This window comes from Bactrocera dorsalis, chromosome 2 (genome assembly GCF_023373825.1).
Source record: "Bactrocera dorsalis isolate Fly_Bdor chromosome 2, ASM2337382v1, whole genome shotgun sequence".
Classification (NCBI taxonomy): domain Eukaryota; kingdom Metazoa; phylum Arthropoda; class Insecta; order Diptera; family Tephritidae; genus Bactrocera; species Bactrocera dorsalis.
This window is the reverse complement of record NC_064304.1, coordinates 62,330,817-62,349,491: the sequence shown is the minus strand read 5'-3', so window position 1 is coordinate 62,349,491 and position 18,675 is coordinate 62,330,817. Positions and strand designations below refer to the sequence as shown.

At 39.4% G+C, this 18,675-nt stretch overlaps 1 protein-coding gene across 1 annotated transcript; it reads right to left on the bottom strand.

Moving 5' to 3' along the window:
- Positions 1-1,317: 1,317 nt before the first annotated feature.
- LOC125776130 (uncharacterized) lies at positions 1,318-2,100 on the bottom strand. The gene has a single exon (XM_049447009.1). It carries the CDS (start codon positions 2,098-2,100, stop codon positions 1,318-1,320), a length of 783 nt encoding a protein of 260 aa, XP_049302966.1.
- Positions 2,101-18,675: the final 16,575 nt, after the last annotated feature.

Here is an 18,675-nt window from a genome sequence, read left to right as displayed (position 1 = left end):
AGGTTGAAAGCTTTTGGTGGTGGATCCTTCCAAAAGTTTGTTAAAAGGCGCTAATAATTGTGCAGCATGTTTAATAAATTTTCTGTAGAAATTGATTGTACCTAAAAAGGAGCGTAAGCTCTTAATTGTTGAAGGTCTGGGGAAGTCCAAAATTGCCGATATTCGTTCAGGCAGTGGTTTGATGCCTGTTTCTGAAATTGTGTGGCTCAAGAATGCGACCTCTCTTTGTGCGAGTTTGGTTTTTGCGGCGTTTATCGTAAGCCCAACGTCTTGTAGGCGTTGAAATAAGGTTCGCAAGTGTTCCATGTGTTGATTTTCGTTGTCTGAAGCGACGAGGATGTCGTCAATGTAGGCGTAGACAAATGGCATATCTCGGGTGATCTCGTCCATGAAACGTTGGAACGTCTGTGCAGCATTCCGAAGCCCGAAGGTCATGAAAGGAAATTCAAATAATCCGAACGGGGTTATAATCGCTGTTTTGGGAATGTCCTTCGGAGCGACCGGGATTTGGTTGAAGGCGCGGACGAGGTCAATTATAGAGAATATTTTTTTTCTGTATAGAGTGGCGGCGAAATCTTCTAAATAACGGACGGGGTATAGTCCGATCATTGAGGCGTCTGTAATCCCCACAAGGGCGCTAATCTCCTGATTTCTTTGGCACCAGGTGTAGTGGTGATGCCCATGGGCTGTTGGATCGCCGGGCGAGGCCAATCTTAATCATTTTTTCAAATTCTGCTTTAGCGATGATAAGACGATCAGGTGCAAGTCTTCGTGCTTTGCTTGAGACAGGAGGTCCCTCCGTAGTTTTGATATAATGTCGAGTTTGGTGTTTGGTGAATTTTGGTAGGCCGTCTGGTTTGGTTACGTCAGGGAATTCTGAAAGTAATTTCCAAAATGGTGTTGAATGATCAATTTGTAAAGTTTTGATTGAATACGACTTAACAAAAGGGGTGTTGCCCCGTGAAGATAACTGAGTTTTCTGGTCTATTATGCGTTTATGTTTCAGATCAACGATGAGACCGAAATGGCTGAGAAAATCTGCTCCGATGATAGGTCGTGGAACATCAGCTAAGACAAAACGCCAGGTTAATTCTTTTTGAAGACCAAAATCGGGGGTTTTAAAGGCGCATCCGTATGTGTTGATAATTGTGCCGTTGGCGGCATACAGTTGGTAATTGAGTGGTTTCTGAAAACGAGTTGATTGATTGTACGGGAAAACTGAGAGGTCGGAGCCTGTGTCAATTAAAAATTGAACGTTTGTGGACAGGTCTTTTACGAAAAGGCGGCATGAGGCTGCAGGGGAGTCGACTGCCGCTACTAACGACTCCTGTTGAAGTTTTCCTCGTATTTGCATCCGGTTGTACATTTTTGCGCGTTGGCGCCAAACTTGGCGTGGTACCAGCAAAGCCCTCCGGATGAAGTTGCTGGTAGCACGCGAGATCTGCTACGTGATCTAGGCCGTTGCCGAACGGTCCGTTCACGTGAGCGCGCTACGATGGCTGAAAGTTCTGCTAGGTGATCTGCCAAGGCTGCTACTTGCGTCTCCAGGTCTGAAACAGCTGCTATGCCGGCCGGTTTAATCACCTCGTGAAGCTTGTCGGCTGCAGCCCCGAATTTATTGAGATCAGCCTGTTCCTGTATGACGAGACATGCGCGCATTTGAGGAGGAAGGTGTGATAGCCATCGCGCCTTGAGAACTTCCTCATCAATGTCCGGGACGAGACTACGGAGATGACGCAGGTGTTGAGATGGAGTTTTGTCACCTAGGCACTCTCCGTCCAATAATTGTATAAGGTTAGCTTCTTTAGATTTTGAGAAGCGTGCAATAAGTGCCTCTTTGAGTTCTCTGTATGGATTGGTAATAGGTGGTGCCAAAATTATATCTTCGACTGTGGAGGCTGATCTAGTGTCAATTAAAGGCACGACCACGTGGAATTTGTCGACTTCTGTTAGAATGCTCCGCATTCTGAATTGCGACTCGAGTTGCGCAAACCACAACGCAGGTTTTTCGCTGTAAAATGGTGGAGCTTTGATGGAGATTTCCCTAGAAATCTGAATGTTTGATTGCGACGGAGCGCTGATTGAGTCGTCCAGAGACATTTTGCGTTGAAATGTGGTGTTGAAAGTGCGACTGCAGCGTTAATTTAGGTTATGACTGCTTGAAATGTTCCTAACGTGCGGGGTCACCAATTGAAGCGATTACTTAATTGCAAAACTTTGGTTATAGGAGTCGTTGAAACATGTGTGTGCTTAGCAAGCGCAAAAGATAGAAGAAAGATATCTTCTGTATGCATTACAGACAAAGCGGGCGCTGACACGAAGGACAGTGGAAACGTCAGTAATGAAGGAAATTCGTCAGGGCTGCATTTTGGTAATGTGGTTGCCACCACATATATATATTGCATGTTTACACATTGGACAATATATTACTAGCTATGACTATGATTATATTTAAACTGTAAACAAGTGTTGTATGCGCGTCACTCTTTTATAGCAGTGCAGTCAACTCGTGTCGGCTTCTGATTGGCTAATTCTGGTGGCGTGGCATATTGTAAGATGAAGCCCCTCCATGTGTATGTATGTTGATCACGTTGCACATGCGTGATGTGGTATTGGCTTGTTGTTGTTGGTCACGTGGTGGCTGTACATTCTTGTATAATAGGGTGGGTCGATTCCGGACTTTTTTCGATTCGGTATTTCTAATAGTGTGGAAAAGTTGCTTTAGTACTTCCTGATTCCAATGCAACTTTTTGTTTTGAGATCGGATTGCATCTTCAACACGAACCTCGGCCTTGAAATTTCGGAAATTCGCCTAAAATCGTGAAATTGTCTACCTAGCATCTGAAATACGCATCTCATGGCAAAATGTATAAAACAAAAGTTATTTGTCACGTCATTTGCTACCGAAATGGTATACGTGATCATGGCCGTAGGACGAACCGTTCCCGAGATACGAGCGAAAAGGCAGCGCGCCACAGCGCAAGGTGAAAATCGGCTTGCGGCCACACTTCTTGACGTTGATTTCGCCGAGTGCTATCACTCACATTCATTCACCTACGCCAAAGGACACGTTCGGATAGGTCTCCACACAAATATTTTTTCATCGAGTTCCTTCACTCTTGTCGGTGATTTCGCCGAGTTCTATCACTTACATTCATTTTCCTGCGCCATACGACACATTCGGACTGGTCTCCACATAAATATTTTTTCATCGAGTTCCTTCACTCTTGTCGTTGATTTCGCCAGGTGCTATCACTTATATTCTCTCAACAAAACACAGAACTCAAAATGTCTGTATCTAAATTTAAATTTAGACAGAAATGTCCTGTGTTTGGCATATATCCGTACAATCTCTCTGAGTCCCAGTTACCTACTTACCAGGATGTTCTTTTGTGTTATCAGTTTGAAAGATTTGGTATAGGGCGACTCCGAGGCGACAACTATGAACCTAGGAGTAAAGAGGTTACAGAAATAGTTGCAAAAAAGGTTGAAAATACTTTCAAAAAGTCATCTATTCCGATAGTTTCTCACACCAGAGTTGTACAAATGCTCACCACATACCATAAGAAATTTCTGACTCTTAAAAAAATGTTTTTAAGGAACCCAATAGGTTTGAGCTTCTGCCGGAAAATTATTTGACATCGCTGCTTGTAAATGCATTTATTTCTCTTCTTGCACTTGTCCAAAGGAAAGGAAAGTTCCTGTCATTGAACAACCATTTCCCTTGGACCAGAGAACCACAAGAATTGGTCGCATTGGAAGTGTTGATCTACCTGAAACAAAAAAGATTTCAAAGAAAAATGAACGTAAAGAAAAGCTTTCAAAACGTCATTCAACATCAACACTTACCTGAAAGGTATCAGCTAGAACACGTGACCATTCAGATCAGCCAGTACTAGTATTAGAACTCACTGCTTTAGCTGCCCAAAGATTTAGAGTAAGTAATAGAGCAGCGGCCTTGATTGTTTCATCTGCAAAAAAAAGTGTTGGAGTTAAGCTCCAAAACACCGAAAGTATTGACTCTGGATATGGGCTGTATTTTGACGGCCGCAAAGACAGTACACTTACACAAGTCAGCGAAGGTGAAAAGTATTATCGCGACGCTGTCAAAGAGGAACATATTTCTCTTATAGCGGAACCTGCTTGTCATTACTTTGGCCACGTCACTTCTCCTTCCGGGTCAGCTGAGGATGAGACGCAAGCTATATGGCAACATTTACAAGACAATTCAGTTGATGTGGAACATCTAGAAGTTGTCGGTGCTGATGGCACCAACACGAACACAGGTTGGAAAGGTGGAATCATTCGGAAACTAGAAGAAAGAATAGGTATGCCATTACAGTGGGTTGTTTGTCTTCTACATTTCAACGAACTTCCATTCCGTGCTCTTTTCGAACACATAGATGGTGTCTCAAAGAGTCCAAATACATTCTCTGGCGACATAGGTAAACTGCTCCCTTATTGTGAGAAGTTGCCTGTTGTCAAATTTGAAAGTTTTCCATCCTGCCAATTAACTTCTGAGGTTATTAATCCGACCCAACTTAGCACAGACCAAGCTTATCTCTATAAAATATCAGAAGCTGTTATTTCCGGTCAATGTTCCTCAGATTTAGCGTCGATGCATCCAGGTAACATGTGCAAATCTCGCTGGCTCACCTGTGCAAATAGAATTCTGAGATTATACATTTCTACTGACAAACCAACAAAGGAAATAAAGATTTTGGTCAAGTACATACTTACAGTTTACTCACCTTTGTGGTTCTCAATAAGATTCAACAGTTCAATCAAAGATGGCTCGCGCCATCTCTATGTTGCAATTCAAAGGTCGAGATACTTACCCGCTAAACTGCGCAAGGTTGTCGATTCATCCATTCAACAGAATGCTTTCTTTGCTCTTCCAGAAAACATTCTCCTTAGAATGATGACTGACGAACGGATAGAAGTCAGAAAGTTGGCCCTTGACCGTCTTCTGGCAGCCAGAGAAGCAGAGTCTGACACCATAAATGGAAGAGTTAGATGTAATAAAGTACCAAAGCTGAATTTCAAAGCTAATACTTATTACGATATGATTAACTGGAAGACTATTACCTTGACTGTTCCACCAGTTCTTTGTTCAGTTTCTAGCGAAGAACTCATAAAAGGGCTGTCGGGAGACACTGCAGAGGTATGGAAATTTAGTGAATTCCCCTCTCACACCGTGGCAGTCGAGAGAATCGTCAAACTGGTGACAGAGGCATCTTCTAAAGTTATTGGCCCCCAATCTCGTGATCTTTTTATACGCTCTACACTGAAATCTAGGCAACAAGTGCCAAAGTTTAGTACAAAATCTGATTTTATCAATAAATTTGACACAGATTCAGACTAAAACAAGCCTGACATATGGTTGGTTGGTTGGGTTGGGCTTGGGAGGAACCCGAAGAGCAGCTACCTCCACGCGTGGGTTCTGGGTGACCAATACAGGTTAGCTGAGAGCTGCAACAATTTTGACCTTGCGCTGTGGCGCGCCGCCTTTTCGCTCGTATCTCGGGAACGGTTCGTCCTACGGCCATGATCACGTATACCATTTCGGTAGCAAATGACGTGACAAATAACTTTTGTTTTATACATTTTGCCATGAGATGCGTATTTCAGGTGATAGGTAGACAATTTCACGATTTTAGGCGAATTTCCGAAATTTCAAGGCCGAGGTTCGGGTTGAAGATGCAATCCGATCTCAAAACAAAAAGTTGCATTGGAATCAGGAAGTACTAAGGCAACTTTTCCGCACTATTAGAAATACCGAATCGAAAAAATTCCGGAATCGACCCACCCTATTGTATAATGATGCCCCTCCATGTGTTTGTGTGCTTTGTTCACGTGGTCTACTGTCGCTATGTCATATATATGTGTAGTGGTAGTTAATATGAGTCATACGTGTATGGCTGGGTGTTAACTCCCCCCTCCTCCGGTGAAAAGAACTCCTGATCTTTTTATACACTGGTTATACCATCTTTTTTTATTAGATGCTCCATTCCTTGTTTCTTCAGGATCTGTTCGTATTGCTTCTGCGGTCTTTCTTGCAGTTTGAGTGTTTTAGATTTCATAATTGCATAATATAATGTAAAGCTAACATATAATATAACATAGTGTGATTATTACAATAATAGTTATACAAATATTTCGTATGGGATGCTGTTCATACGGCATAAAAAATTTGTGTAATTTTTGTATATTACTGAATTGATATTTCGTCTTTTTGGACATAATTTCTAATATTTTTATATCTTCTTGTCCGTGCGCTAAAATATACTTTTTATTTCTTCATCTAGATTATGGTATTCATTATTATTACTTTCAATTGTTTTATCAAATTGAACTAAATATGTTCCTTCATATGTTTTTTGTTAACATTATTTTTTCCATTTATTAATATATTTCCCTGGCTAGTTTCTTTTATTTCCTCATTATTTCTATAACATTACATTGTGATTGCAAATTTAGTAATATATGTATTGTACAATTATCTGGTTTTTCTTCTTTGCAGATGTATTTCGACAAAATATTTTTACTTTTATTAATTCGTTTCATTCCATTAGCACATTTGGCAATTTTTGAGTCTAATTCTATCTTTCCGTGTTCATATGAAATTGGGGTAATTTCGTAAGTTTCACATTTTTCTTTGATTATTGGATATTTATTTACAACAATAAAGGTGTCTCCAATTCTACATAGATGAATATCTGAGTATTCTATTAAATTTATTACGGGTACATCTGATCCTTCGGTTTTAATTAATTTTTCGATATCCTCTAAATTTATTGATGCAGAGTAGAAATTTTTATTCTTTGCAAAGTTTATAGTTAACGTTAAGTCCTCTAATTCTTTATGAATTTCTTCTAACATCGTATGTTGATTAATAGTTTTGTAATCGAAGGCTTCCAACAGTTTCTCAAAGTGAGTATTAATCAATCTTTGTTTATCATTGTTTTCTACTATGTCATTTATTTTTTCAATAAGATCTATTCTGTTTATTAGAGCCGTTTCTTTAGCTAAACCTTTGTTTCCTTGAACCGAATCGCATAATGCATCGTAATGTTTTAATATTTCTGTTAAATTTACCATATGAAATGAATAGTCTGATTTGTCGTAAGTGTACGTAGGATATGTTTCTGTTAATAAATAGTTTTTATCCTTTACGTTAGTTATTTGTATCGCGAGTGCTTCCTCTAACAGGAGCGTCATTATGATTATTCGGTACATTTCTAATATTATCTTTATGTATGACTTTATTTTTTGTTGTGATCACTGCATTTTCTTTATATTCTTTCACAATATGTTTTATATACCTTTTGTTATATTTTTCGCGTCGACTTGTTTTTTCGTAAGTTGCTTGTCCTGGTGTATATTCCTTTAATATCCTTTTCCTGTTGTGATATTTTAGCATTCGCTGTTGACTGTCTTCAATGTTTTCCTTCACAGTTTCATCTGTATTCTTGTTAAACAATAAGTCTATTGGTTTCCTTTTGGTCACTGAATGTATTGTTTCAATATATTCTTTTATTGCAGGAAATATTTGTTCCTCTGTTGTTGTTTTTTTATCTTCAGCTAAAGTTCTCGCAATTTCTAGAATTGTGGAGTGCAAACGTTCAACTTGCACGTCCGACGTCGAATGGTTGTTCGCGGTCTTTGTATGCTTAATATGTAGTTCGTTAAGCATCGATGTTGTGCCTATATTTACAAATGTACTTTCGTTATCTGTCATTACTTCGGTGCAGTTTGGGAATACTTGGCATAGTACCTCTTCAAATATTTCGTGGAAATGCCGTTTACTGTGGAGCTTGCGAAAGTATGGGTATTTTGTATGTCTGTCCATGCATGATAGGAAGTTTTTGCTGTTAATATAAAATATGTCTGCGGGTGTATTTGGTGTTGGTGTTTTGCCTAATAATTGCTTGACTGGATTTCTCTCGTATTTGTTTTCAGTACAGTTGGTGCAATTTCTTGCTACTTTCTCCGTTTCTTTTTTAGTGTTGGCCAATAACATGTTTCTAGTATTTCTTTGAAGTTGTTTAATGCGTTTATATGCGCTCTTTTATGTGTGAATTCTAGTATATTCTCTCTGTCGGTTGATTCGGTTATGTCTTTTAGCTTAATTTGCGTGAATATTTTGAAATATGCAGAAAATATATTTGTTATCTTCTCTTTCAACTTATGCCATGTTTCCAAGTCTGTGTGAAAAGCTGTTACAATTTTTGGTTTCATTACTTGCTTCAGCGTTTCTATTAAGTATTCTTCGGTATTAAATTTTACTTGAAACCGTTCGTGTCGTGGGAATATAGTTGATGTAGTTTTCTCATTCGTTTCTGACGGTATTAATGCATCTGAGTGCTGAATACTTTGCGGAGTGGATTGATGTGTCTGACATCGTATTTACTTGTCTAGATAGTGCGTCTGCGACCACGTTCTCGTGTCCTGGTTTGTATTTTAATTTAGGACATTCCTCTATTAGGTTTTTCCATCTTTTGAGTTTAGTGTTTGGATTTTTTTCTGATATCGAAAATATAAGTGACTGGTTATCGGTGTATATAGTCAGGTTGGCTATTCCGTACAGATAATTTATTAGTTTTAGTAGTGCCGAAATTAGGGCGTCTGTAGTTAGATCGAATCACTTTTCAAAATCTGGCTGATATAGCTCTACATTTTCTTTTATTTCTTCAATGCTCTTGAGTGCCAGTTCGTCTAATTTTAATTTCAGATTATTACTTTTATTCTTTGATATGCTCCCATTTTCTCCCTTTAGGTAAATTGTTAATGGCTTGCATATATGTGCGAAGTTCTTCACAAATTTCCTATAGTAGGAGGCTAATCCTAGAAATGAGCGTAATTCTTTTAGTGTCTCTGGCGTTTTATGTCTATCAATTGCATCTATTTTCCCTGGGTCTACTGTAATCCTTCCGTTATTTATTATGTGTCCCAGAAATTCGGTTTTAGATTGAAAAAAAATTTGACTTTTCCTCGGGATCTTCATATTGGCTGTATGTAGCGTCTGCACAATATTTGTGATATCCTTAATGTGTTGCTCTGGGTCAGCAGAGTAAATTAAGACATCGTCGATATAGACATATCGCTCATTTGCTGCAAGACCGGCATAAATCAAAAAACGTGATTTTTGAGTTAATGCTGCAGAATTGTTCGTTATATCATACTTCATGTTGAGTGAAAAATTCATATGAATACCTCTTATATGCTCCGCTTGAGAAGAGGTGTAAGGTTGGAGTCACCGTGTAAGGTTGTAGTCAGTTGAAAACTTTAAACGCGTTTTCTGGAGAATCGATTTTTTTGACTTATGCCGGTATCTTATAAAAAATGTTTCTATCTATTATTATTTCTATAACTTACACTAGGTGCTTCATTGTAAAGTGACTCCTGGTCGTCTTTTGGGTTTCTCCCACTTGGTTAAGGCGTTGTGTTTTCCTCTGCTGCGAGTTTGGCGTGTCTTCTCTGTCGCGCTTGAATTGGTTGGCGACTCTTTGAATGACTTGTCTAACCGCACTCTGTTTGCCTTGCTCCCTGATGAGTGTTCATTGGCGGTTGTGGATTGTATGGTTGTCGTCTAAATCTTGTTGAAGAGGGGTCTACCTCCATTGGTGCTGTTGTTTTTTGTTGCATTTAAGGTTGTTGGTGAGAAAAATTCTACTGGAATTGCTTTTGTGTTGTGGTGTTTGGCACTGTCGATGGCTTCGCTGTTGTACCCTCGGTACGTGTTCCAGTTGGTAATAATGCCATGTGCTTCCATCAGATTGGTGCATGATCTTGAGTATAATGCATTGTTTGTTGCTGAACTCCTCAATCCGGCGATAAATGTTCTCACTGCCTTTAGTTGTACCTCCTTGGATAGAGCGCTGATCACATTTTCATTCTTGTGTGTCATCTCTATTTTGGATAATACTACGTTCAGCGCTTGGTTTAACTGATCGTAGAATATATGTAGAGGTTTTCCTGCCTGTCTCATTTTCATCATGTCTTCTTCCAGGACATAGAGTGGCCGTTGATCAGCATATGAGTCGTCTATGCGGTCTATGATTTCCTCATAGTTTAATTTTGTGTTATTATTGATGAGAATTTGCGCGGCTCTTCCTGTAATCTTTGCCCTGAGTAAATTAATGCTTCCGTGTATATATTGTCTCCCCTGAATGGTTTCACGTTTCCCATTAGTGTTGTGGGCAGTTTTCTCCAGTTCTATACTCATGGTAGTCTCTGCTGAAATTGTTTATTGCTGACTTGAAGAGTTCTAAATCAACATCTTTTGGATCTGAGTATGTGCAGACTTCGTCCTGTGCTTCTTCCACTGGTGCAGCGGTTATTTGAGCTTCGGAAAATCTTCTCTGCAAGTCCATAACCATGGATTTAAGTGCCTCGATTTCCGCTTGTGCCTGTGCCATTTTTAGAAAATTTCTTCTGTTGGACCACTTGAATTTTGTTTTGAATTCGTCGTTATTTAAGTCGCGAAGGATTTTACTCACTGAATCCTTTTGTTGACAGGACCCTGCTCGGGCGCCAATTAAGAATAATCTTTAGTTATTCTACAAAAAATATATTTCCCTTGGATTCCTCCAAGGTTTTTTTTATTCAAATATATATATTGTATGTTTACACGATGCACAATATGTTACCGGCTACGCCTAATGGGGCATCTCGACAGGATAAAATCTATGTCTTACTAACTGTCAAATCTATTGCTATTGCCATTGCCAAGTCTGTATGTGGGCATTTGTTATCATAACATAATCATTTGCGCAAAGGCGTAGGGTAGGTAGGTTCGAGCTGATGTAGCGCATGCTTTGAGCTCTTGAAAAATTTATTTTATCCATTGCGAAATGCTGTCGGGTAGGTAGCTGATGTAGCGCATGTTTTGAGCTCTTGAACTGTTTAAATCTTTTATGAAAGGATTACGATCCTTTTTGTTACAAATGTATTTCTGGGAAAAATAAGATATTAAGAAAGGAGAAAGATCCTTTTTTACCAATGTATTTCTAAGAAAAATAAGAGTTCATATTTTTGGACTACTATATAATAGTTCTGGCATAAAATTTATATACCAATTAAAATAATAAATTTTATATGAGCAATGATATTTTGATTTATGCTTGTATAAGTTTATTTTGCATAACTTCGCCCATTCCCAACAGAATTTGCATAATTTTTCTGTAAATTAGCAATATTAAACTAAATCTTAATTTTTGGGAAAAAATGTTATTTTGAAAATGTACTTTATTTTCATAATATAACACAGCCGTCTTAATACTCGCTCTACTAAATTTGATATTACCGAAACGAAAATGCCGTCGGCATATGTGCAAGTGGGATATGTTGCCTCTTCCAAATTTTCATAGAAATGAAAACTGCGCTGTCAAACTGCTGAAGTGCAGCTTATTGCTTACAATATAATGTAAACTAATTAGGATGGAGTCACGTGTAGAAGGTCGCGCAAGTGAGGAAAGTTCTTTGATCGCCATTCACTTGGGAGTGGCCAGAAACGATTCTTTTACATATGACTCAAGCAGCTCACGACTTCCGGTCTTTGACCAAGTATCCTCTGGGTAGCCTAAGAACATCCGTTTGAAGGCGAGCTAACGTGAGAAAGCGAAATATTCCCTACTTAGGGTTGTGCGCTGGGTTTGGGTCTCGCCACGTAAAAAAACATCCCCAATGAAAACCAACAATCAGCCTCGGATGAGAGACCCCCTTTTGATGACGACCATGGCAAACGAAATAAAGACTACTTGAGGGCACGCACCTGGAATGTCCGGTCCCTTAATTGGGAAGGTGCCGCTGCCCAGCTGGTTGATGTCCTCGTGAAAATAAAGGCTGACATCACCGCCGTCCAAGAAATGCGATGGACGGGACAAGGACAGAGACGAGTAGGTTCTTGTGACATTTACTACAGTGGCCATATAAAGGAGCGCAAGTTTGGTGTTGGATTCGTGGTGGGAGAGAAACTCCGTCGCTGAGTACTATCATTCACTCCGGAGAATGAACGTCTAGCCACAATCCCCATCAAAGCGAGGTTCTTCAACATATCGCTGATTTACGCCCACGCCCCGACGGAAGAGAAGGACGATGCGAACAAAGATGCCTTTTGTGAGTGCATGGAGCGCACTTATGAGAGATGCCCCCGCTACGATGTCAAAATCGTGCTTGGCGACTTCAACGCCAGGGTGGGTAAAGAAGATATCTTTGGCACTACGGTCGGTAACTTCAGCCTCCACGAGGAAACATCCCCAAATGGGTTGAGGCTGATCAACTTCGCCGGGGCCCGAAATTAGGTTATCTGTAGTACTAGATTCCAGCATAAGAAGATACATCAAGCTATCTGGCTGTCTCCGGATCGAAAAACCACCAACCAGATCGATCATGTTGTGATAGACGGAAGACACGTCTCCAGTGTTTTAGATGTGTGTGCGCTCCGAGGTCCTAACATCGATTCGGACCACTATCTTGTTGCAGCCAAAATTCGCACCCGCTTCTGTGGAGCAAAAAACGCGCGCCAACAAACACAAGAGGTTCGACGTCGAGAAGCTGCAATTACAACAGACAGCCGAACGATTTTCTACTCGGCTTGCGCTACTGCTCTCTGAGAGCACTCGTCAACAACTCGGTATAAGGAAACTGTGGGACGGCATTTCAAACTCCTTACGTACATCTGCAACCGAAACCATTGGTTTTCGGAAAGTGCAAAAGAACAGCTGGTACGACGAGGAGTGCCGTGTCGCAGCGGAGAGAAAACAGGCTGCCTACCTCGCAACGTTACGATCGACCACAACACGTGCGGGATGGGATAGATACCGAGAGTTGAAGAGGGAAGCGAGACGCATTTGAAGACAGACGAAAGTATTTCTAGTCGTACGAAAGTATGCCCAACGATTGGAATTTAAGTGTGCTATGCCCAATCCATAAAAAGGAGATCCCACAATCTGCGCCAACTACCGTGGGATAAGCCTCCTCAACATCGCATATAAGGCTCTGTCGAGCGTATTGTGTGGCAGATTAAAGCCCACCGTCGACGAACTGATTGGACCTTATCAGTGTGGCTTTAGACCTGGTAAATCAACAACCGACCAGATATTCCCCATGCGCCAAATCTTGGAAAAGACCCGTGAAAGGAGAATCGACACACACCACCTCTTCGTCGATTTCAAAGCTGCTTTCGACAGCACGAAAAGGAGCTGCCTTTATGCCGCGATGTCTGAATTTGGTATCCCCGCAAAACTAATACGGCTGTGTAAGCTGACGTTGAGCAACACCAAAAGCTCCGTCAGAATCGGGAAGGACCTCTCCGAGCTATTCGATACCAAACGTGGTTTCATACAAAGCGATTCCCTATCGTGCGACTTTTGCAACCTGCTTCTGGAGAAAATTATCCGAGCTGCAGAACTGAATCGAGCAGGTACAATCTTTTATAAGAGTGTACAGCTGCTGACGTATGCCGATGATATTAATATCATCGGTCTCAACACCCGCGCCGTTAGTTCTGCTTTCTCCAGACTAAACAAGGAAGCAACGCAAATGGGTCTGGCAGTGAACGAGGGCAAGACGAAATATCTCCTGTCATCAAACAAACAGTCGTCGCACTCGCGACTTGGCTTGTAGATAATTTCGTCTATCTTGGAAACAGCGTAAACACCACCAACAATGTCAGCCTGGAAATCCAACGCAGGATTACTCTTGCCAACAGGTGCTACTTCGGACTGAGTAGGCAATTGAAAAGTAAAGTCCTCTCTCGACGAACAAAAGCCAAGCTCTATAAGTCGCTCATAATTACCGTCCTGCTATATGGTGCAGAGGCTTGGACGATGACAACAAACGATGAGCCGACGTTGCGAGTTTTCGAGAGAAAAGTCCTGCGAAAGATTTATGGTCCTTTGAGCATTGGCCACGGCGAATATCGCATTCGATGGAACGATGAGCTGTACGAGATATACGACGACATTGACATAGTTCAGCGAATTAAAAGACAGCGGCACCGCTGGCTAGGTCATGTTGTCCGGATGGATGAAAACACTCCAGCTCTGAAAGTATTCGACGCAGTACCCGCCGCGGGAAGCAGAGGTAGAGGAAGGCCTCCACTCCGTTGGAAGGACCAAGTGGAGAAGGACCTGGCTTCGCTTGGAATATCCAATTGGCGTCACGTAGCAAAGAGAAGAAACGACTGGCGCGCTGTTGTTGACTCGGCTATAATCGCGTAAGCGGTGTCTACGCCAGTAAAGAAGAAGAAGAATTAGTTTGGCATATATTGTAAGCAATAAGCAATATGGAGTCTCCACAGGCAATAGGTACGGTAATACAGCTAGTAAGACATAGATTTTATCCTGTCGAGATGCCCCGTAAGATTATATTTAAACTGAGAATAACAGTTGTGTGCGCGTCACTCTTTTATAGCAGTGCAGTCAACTTATGTCGGCTTCTGATTGGCTAATTCCGGTGGCGTGGCATCTTGGATAATGTCATGCTTGTTGTTGTTGGTCACGTGGTGGCTGTACATTCTTGTATGATGATGCCCCTCCATGTGTCTGTGTGTTAATCACGTTGTATATGTGTAATGTGTTTTTGGCTTGTTGTTTTTGGTTACGTGGCGGCTGTACATTCCTGTCTGATGATGTCCCTCCATGTGTTTGTATGCTGATCACGTTGCACATGCGTGATGTGGTATTGGCTTGTTGTTGTTGGTAATATATGTATGGCTAGGTGTTAACCTTTTACTTTGCTAATACTGTCCGCCTTAGGTGGTCCCAAAATGTAATTCATATATTGTAAGATGAATCTTTCCACTTGTAACATACAGTCATGTGAAAAATAATAGGGACACTTGGCGGTATTACGTAAAAATGCAAAAAAAAAGAATATTTTCATTAAGTTTGAAATTGTGTTTTTATTTTTAAATAGGTTTATGTTTTTACCATAAGAATATTAGAAAAATAACTCGAGTTCAATTCAAAGAAGAAAAAAATTAATTATTTTAATAGCTTTACCCAAATTATGTTGTTAAAAAAATAGGGACAATTGCAGTTTAAAAAAATGTTCAATTCATTTTTTTTACAAAATTCTTTTGACTTTTAGAATTTGATTCTTCAATACTTCGTTGCAAATCCTTTATTTTGAATGACAGCCAGACATCGGCGAGGTAATGAGTCAATTAATTTTTGGCACATGGCCCGAGGAATAGCTTTCCACGCTTCCTGTATCAGTAGCCGAATTGCATCTTTGTTTGTTGCTTTTTTACCCTTCAAAGCTACTTTCACTTGTTGCCACAAGTTCTCGATGGGAATTAAGTCCGGTGATTGAGCAGGCCAGCTTAACATGTTTAAATTGTTATCCGAGAACCATTTTTTTTGCTAACTTCGATGTGTGTTTTGGGACGTTGTCTTGCCGGAACACCCATCGAAGGGGCATGTTTTCCTCAGCATAAGGCAGTATAACCTCATTTAATATATTGCAATAAGTCACCGCTGTTATTGTGTCCTCAATTCGATATATTGGACCAACTCCTTGGTAAGAGAAGCATCCCTACACTATAATTGATCCACCTCCGTGTTTTACAGTTTTAACTGTATATTGCAAGTTAAAAGCTGTGTTCACTGGCCTGCGCACATGTTGAGTACCGCATTCAGGGTGAAAAAGATTGCATTTGGTCTCATCTGAACACAGGATATTGCGCCATTTCTTCACTGGCCACTTGACGTGCTTATTAGCAAAAAGAGACCTTTTAATCATTTGGTTTGGACAGAAAAGGTACTTTTCTGGGTCTCGTTGTTTTTAAATCTTTCTTAATTAGCCATTTACGAATGGTAGAAGTGTCGACGTCTAAAGAAGTTCAAGTTTTAAGTTCACTAGAGGATGCGAAGGGGTCCTTTTTTAAAAATCGCATTATATTCCTTTCAAGAGTTGGAGATATTTTTGATTTTCGTCCACGAGTTTCTTTCTGGGGCTTATATTTTATTGCATTCTCTACCATTCTCTTGGAGTAATTCAACGTTTCCCCCTCTCATAAAAACAAAAGAATCAAAAAAATTCTGTAAATCAGAAATTTCGCTAAAAAGATCTTATTTCATCTATACCTCACACACGGCCGCCAATGACGAGCATCACACAACCAACCGCCAAAATTCTGCTTAAAAAGCAACAGCGGCAGCAACAGTAACAACAGCAGCAGTAGCAGCAACAACATAAAATTAGTTGTAAGTAAGGCCTATATTTATTAATTAAATGGGAAATAATCCCACTAATATTAAGTATGAAAAATTGTTGACTATGAGTATTATAAAAATAATAATCATCCCATTCACAACTTTCCGTGTTTAAAAACAAAAATAAAAAATTGTAAATCAAATTAAATTAAATCTTAAAAATTTTAAATGAAGGCTCGACCAGCCAAATAATAAAATATTTTTAAAACCGCGATTCAATACCGCAAGGGGGGACGCTCCGGTTTATATGGAAGTTATTACAATAGATTTATGCAAAAAGAAATTTAACTATATTTTTGTGAGTATTACTATACATGCTATTTCATGAAACTCAAAAATATATATAAAAAAAGCAAACCCGAAAAGTGTCATTTATCGCCTTTTTTCATAATTTTTTTAGGCAATATTTATTAAAATAAATAAAAATAAACAAATAAAATAAAAATAAAAAATTATAAAAATGTTCACTTTATTTTTTTAGTAGTTTATGGCCAGAAGTCTGGAGTTATTGGGGAAAATTTATAAAAAAGGCGATAAATGACACTTTCTTGTATAAAAACAAATAGAAATTTTAATTCTTACTTTTTCTAAATTTGTTTCATCAAAATCGGACAAGTTGTTCGCGAAAAAACATCAAGATAAGGAAAAAATTTAAAAGGTCATAAAAAAAAACTGACACATACGAACGCCAAACCCTTTGAGGGTTTTACTATACTGACCTAGTACCATCACCCTGACATGGAATTTCTCACCCCTCAGATAATAATCCCAAAAATATTCCCAGTGTAATAATGGTGAGAACCATTTTTAATACGCTTTTATTAGCTTCACTTGTATGTATGTATGTATGAATGTATGTTTGTAACTTTTTTAAGTGGTACTGAAACCTAGAATATTTGAGCGACACTGTAGGAAGGCGATAGTAAGTTTAAGCAGCTCACCAAAAAGATGCGCTTAAAAGTATGCAACATATATATAAAACTAGTTTTGGTGACATTTAAATAGCATACTGAGTTGGGCGTCGACCATTCATAAGATGCAAGGTTGTACAGTAGGGCATGCAGTAATTTATCTGGGCTCTCGACTGTTTGCTGCTGGACAAGCTTATGTAGCACTCAGTCGTTATAGATCTTTGGACGGTATTCGAATTGAAGAACTAGACTGTTCAAAGTTGACAGGTAAAACCCCATGTAACAGTGAAGCTTTAGAAGAAATGATTCGATTAAGAAGTAATAATTCGTAAAGTCGTCAATAGAACTTGGTCGCAAATAATGTAACAATTAGTCAATGAAAGGTTACGAGTAGATATTAAGTGCTGCCTAATTATCGATTTACTTAACCAATACTAAAGGTGGGCCATCTAAGGGTTTAAATTTGAATTATCTATATTTCGACATTGAAAACGTCAAATACCATTCGGAAAGTGACAGATATTCAGTAAAAACTCTAAAATTTACGAATGTGTCGCTATTCACTAGAAGAAAACTGGGAAATATTGAAAAAAAAACGAGGATGGTCAATTTTACCGAAAAATCATCTTTTCGGACGTGGCTCATTTCCACCTCGATGGTTACGTTAACAAGCAGAATTGTCGTATTTGGGGCACAGGACGGCGCTACGTGCCATACAGCAAACGCAACACTCAATCTTTTATGCCCTATCTTCGAAAATCGCATAATCAGCAAAAGAGGTGATGTGAATTGGCCTCCCAGAAGCTGCGATTAAACTCCGTTGGACTATTTTCTGTAGGGAGCTGTTAAAGATAAATGGTACGCCAACCATCCAAAAACAATTCAAGATCTAAAGTACGAGATTCAAGCTGCTGTAGCTGCCTTAAGGCCTGAAACCATCGAGAAAGTACTCCTGTTGCGTCAAGCGACTTGTATATGTTCAACCTAAAATGAAAATAAAACATGAAATTAAAATTAATTACTTTTTTGAAATATATTTTGTATTTGAATTATAAAGTTTTCCTTTTATTGTACTTACCCTAATAACGTTAAATATACTCACCTTAATCTAAAGGGTGATTTTTTAAGAGCTTGATAACTTTTTAAAAAAAAAAACGCATAAAATTTGCAAAATCTCATCGGTTCTTTATTTGAAACGTTAGATTGGTTCATGACATTTACTTTTTGAAGATAATTTCATTTAAATGTTGACCGCGGCTGCGTCTTAGGTGGTCCATTCGGAAAGTCCAATTTTGGGCAACTTTTTCGAGCATTTCGGCCGGAATAGCCCGAATTTCTTCGGAAATGTTGTCTTCCAAAGCTGGAATAGTTGCTGGCTTATTTCTGTAGACTTTAGACTTGACGTAGCCCCACAAAAAATAGTCTAAAGGCGTTAAATCGCATGATCTTGGTGGCCAACTTACGGGTCCATTTCTTGAGATGAATTGTTGTCCGAAGTTTCCCCTCAAAATGGCCATAGAATCGCGAGCTGTGTGGCATGT

What these genes read in the sequence shown, in the direction of transcription:
- LOC125776130 (XM_049447009.1), bottom strand. Translation starts at nt 2,100, where the DNA reads ATGTCTCTGGACGACTCAATCAGCGCTCCGTCGCAATCAAACATTCAG.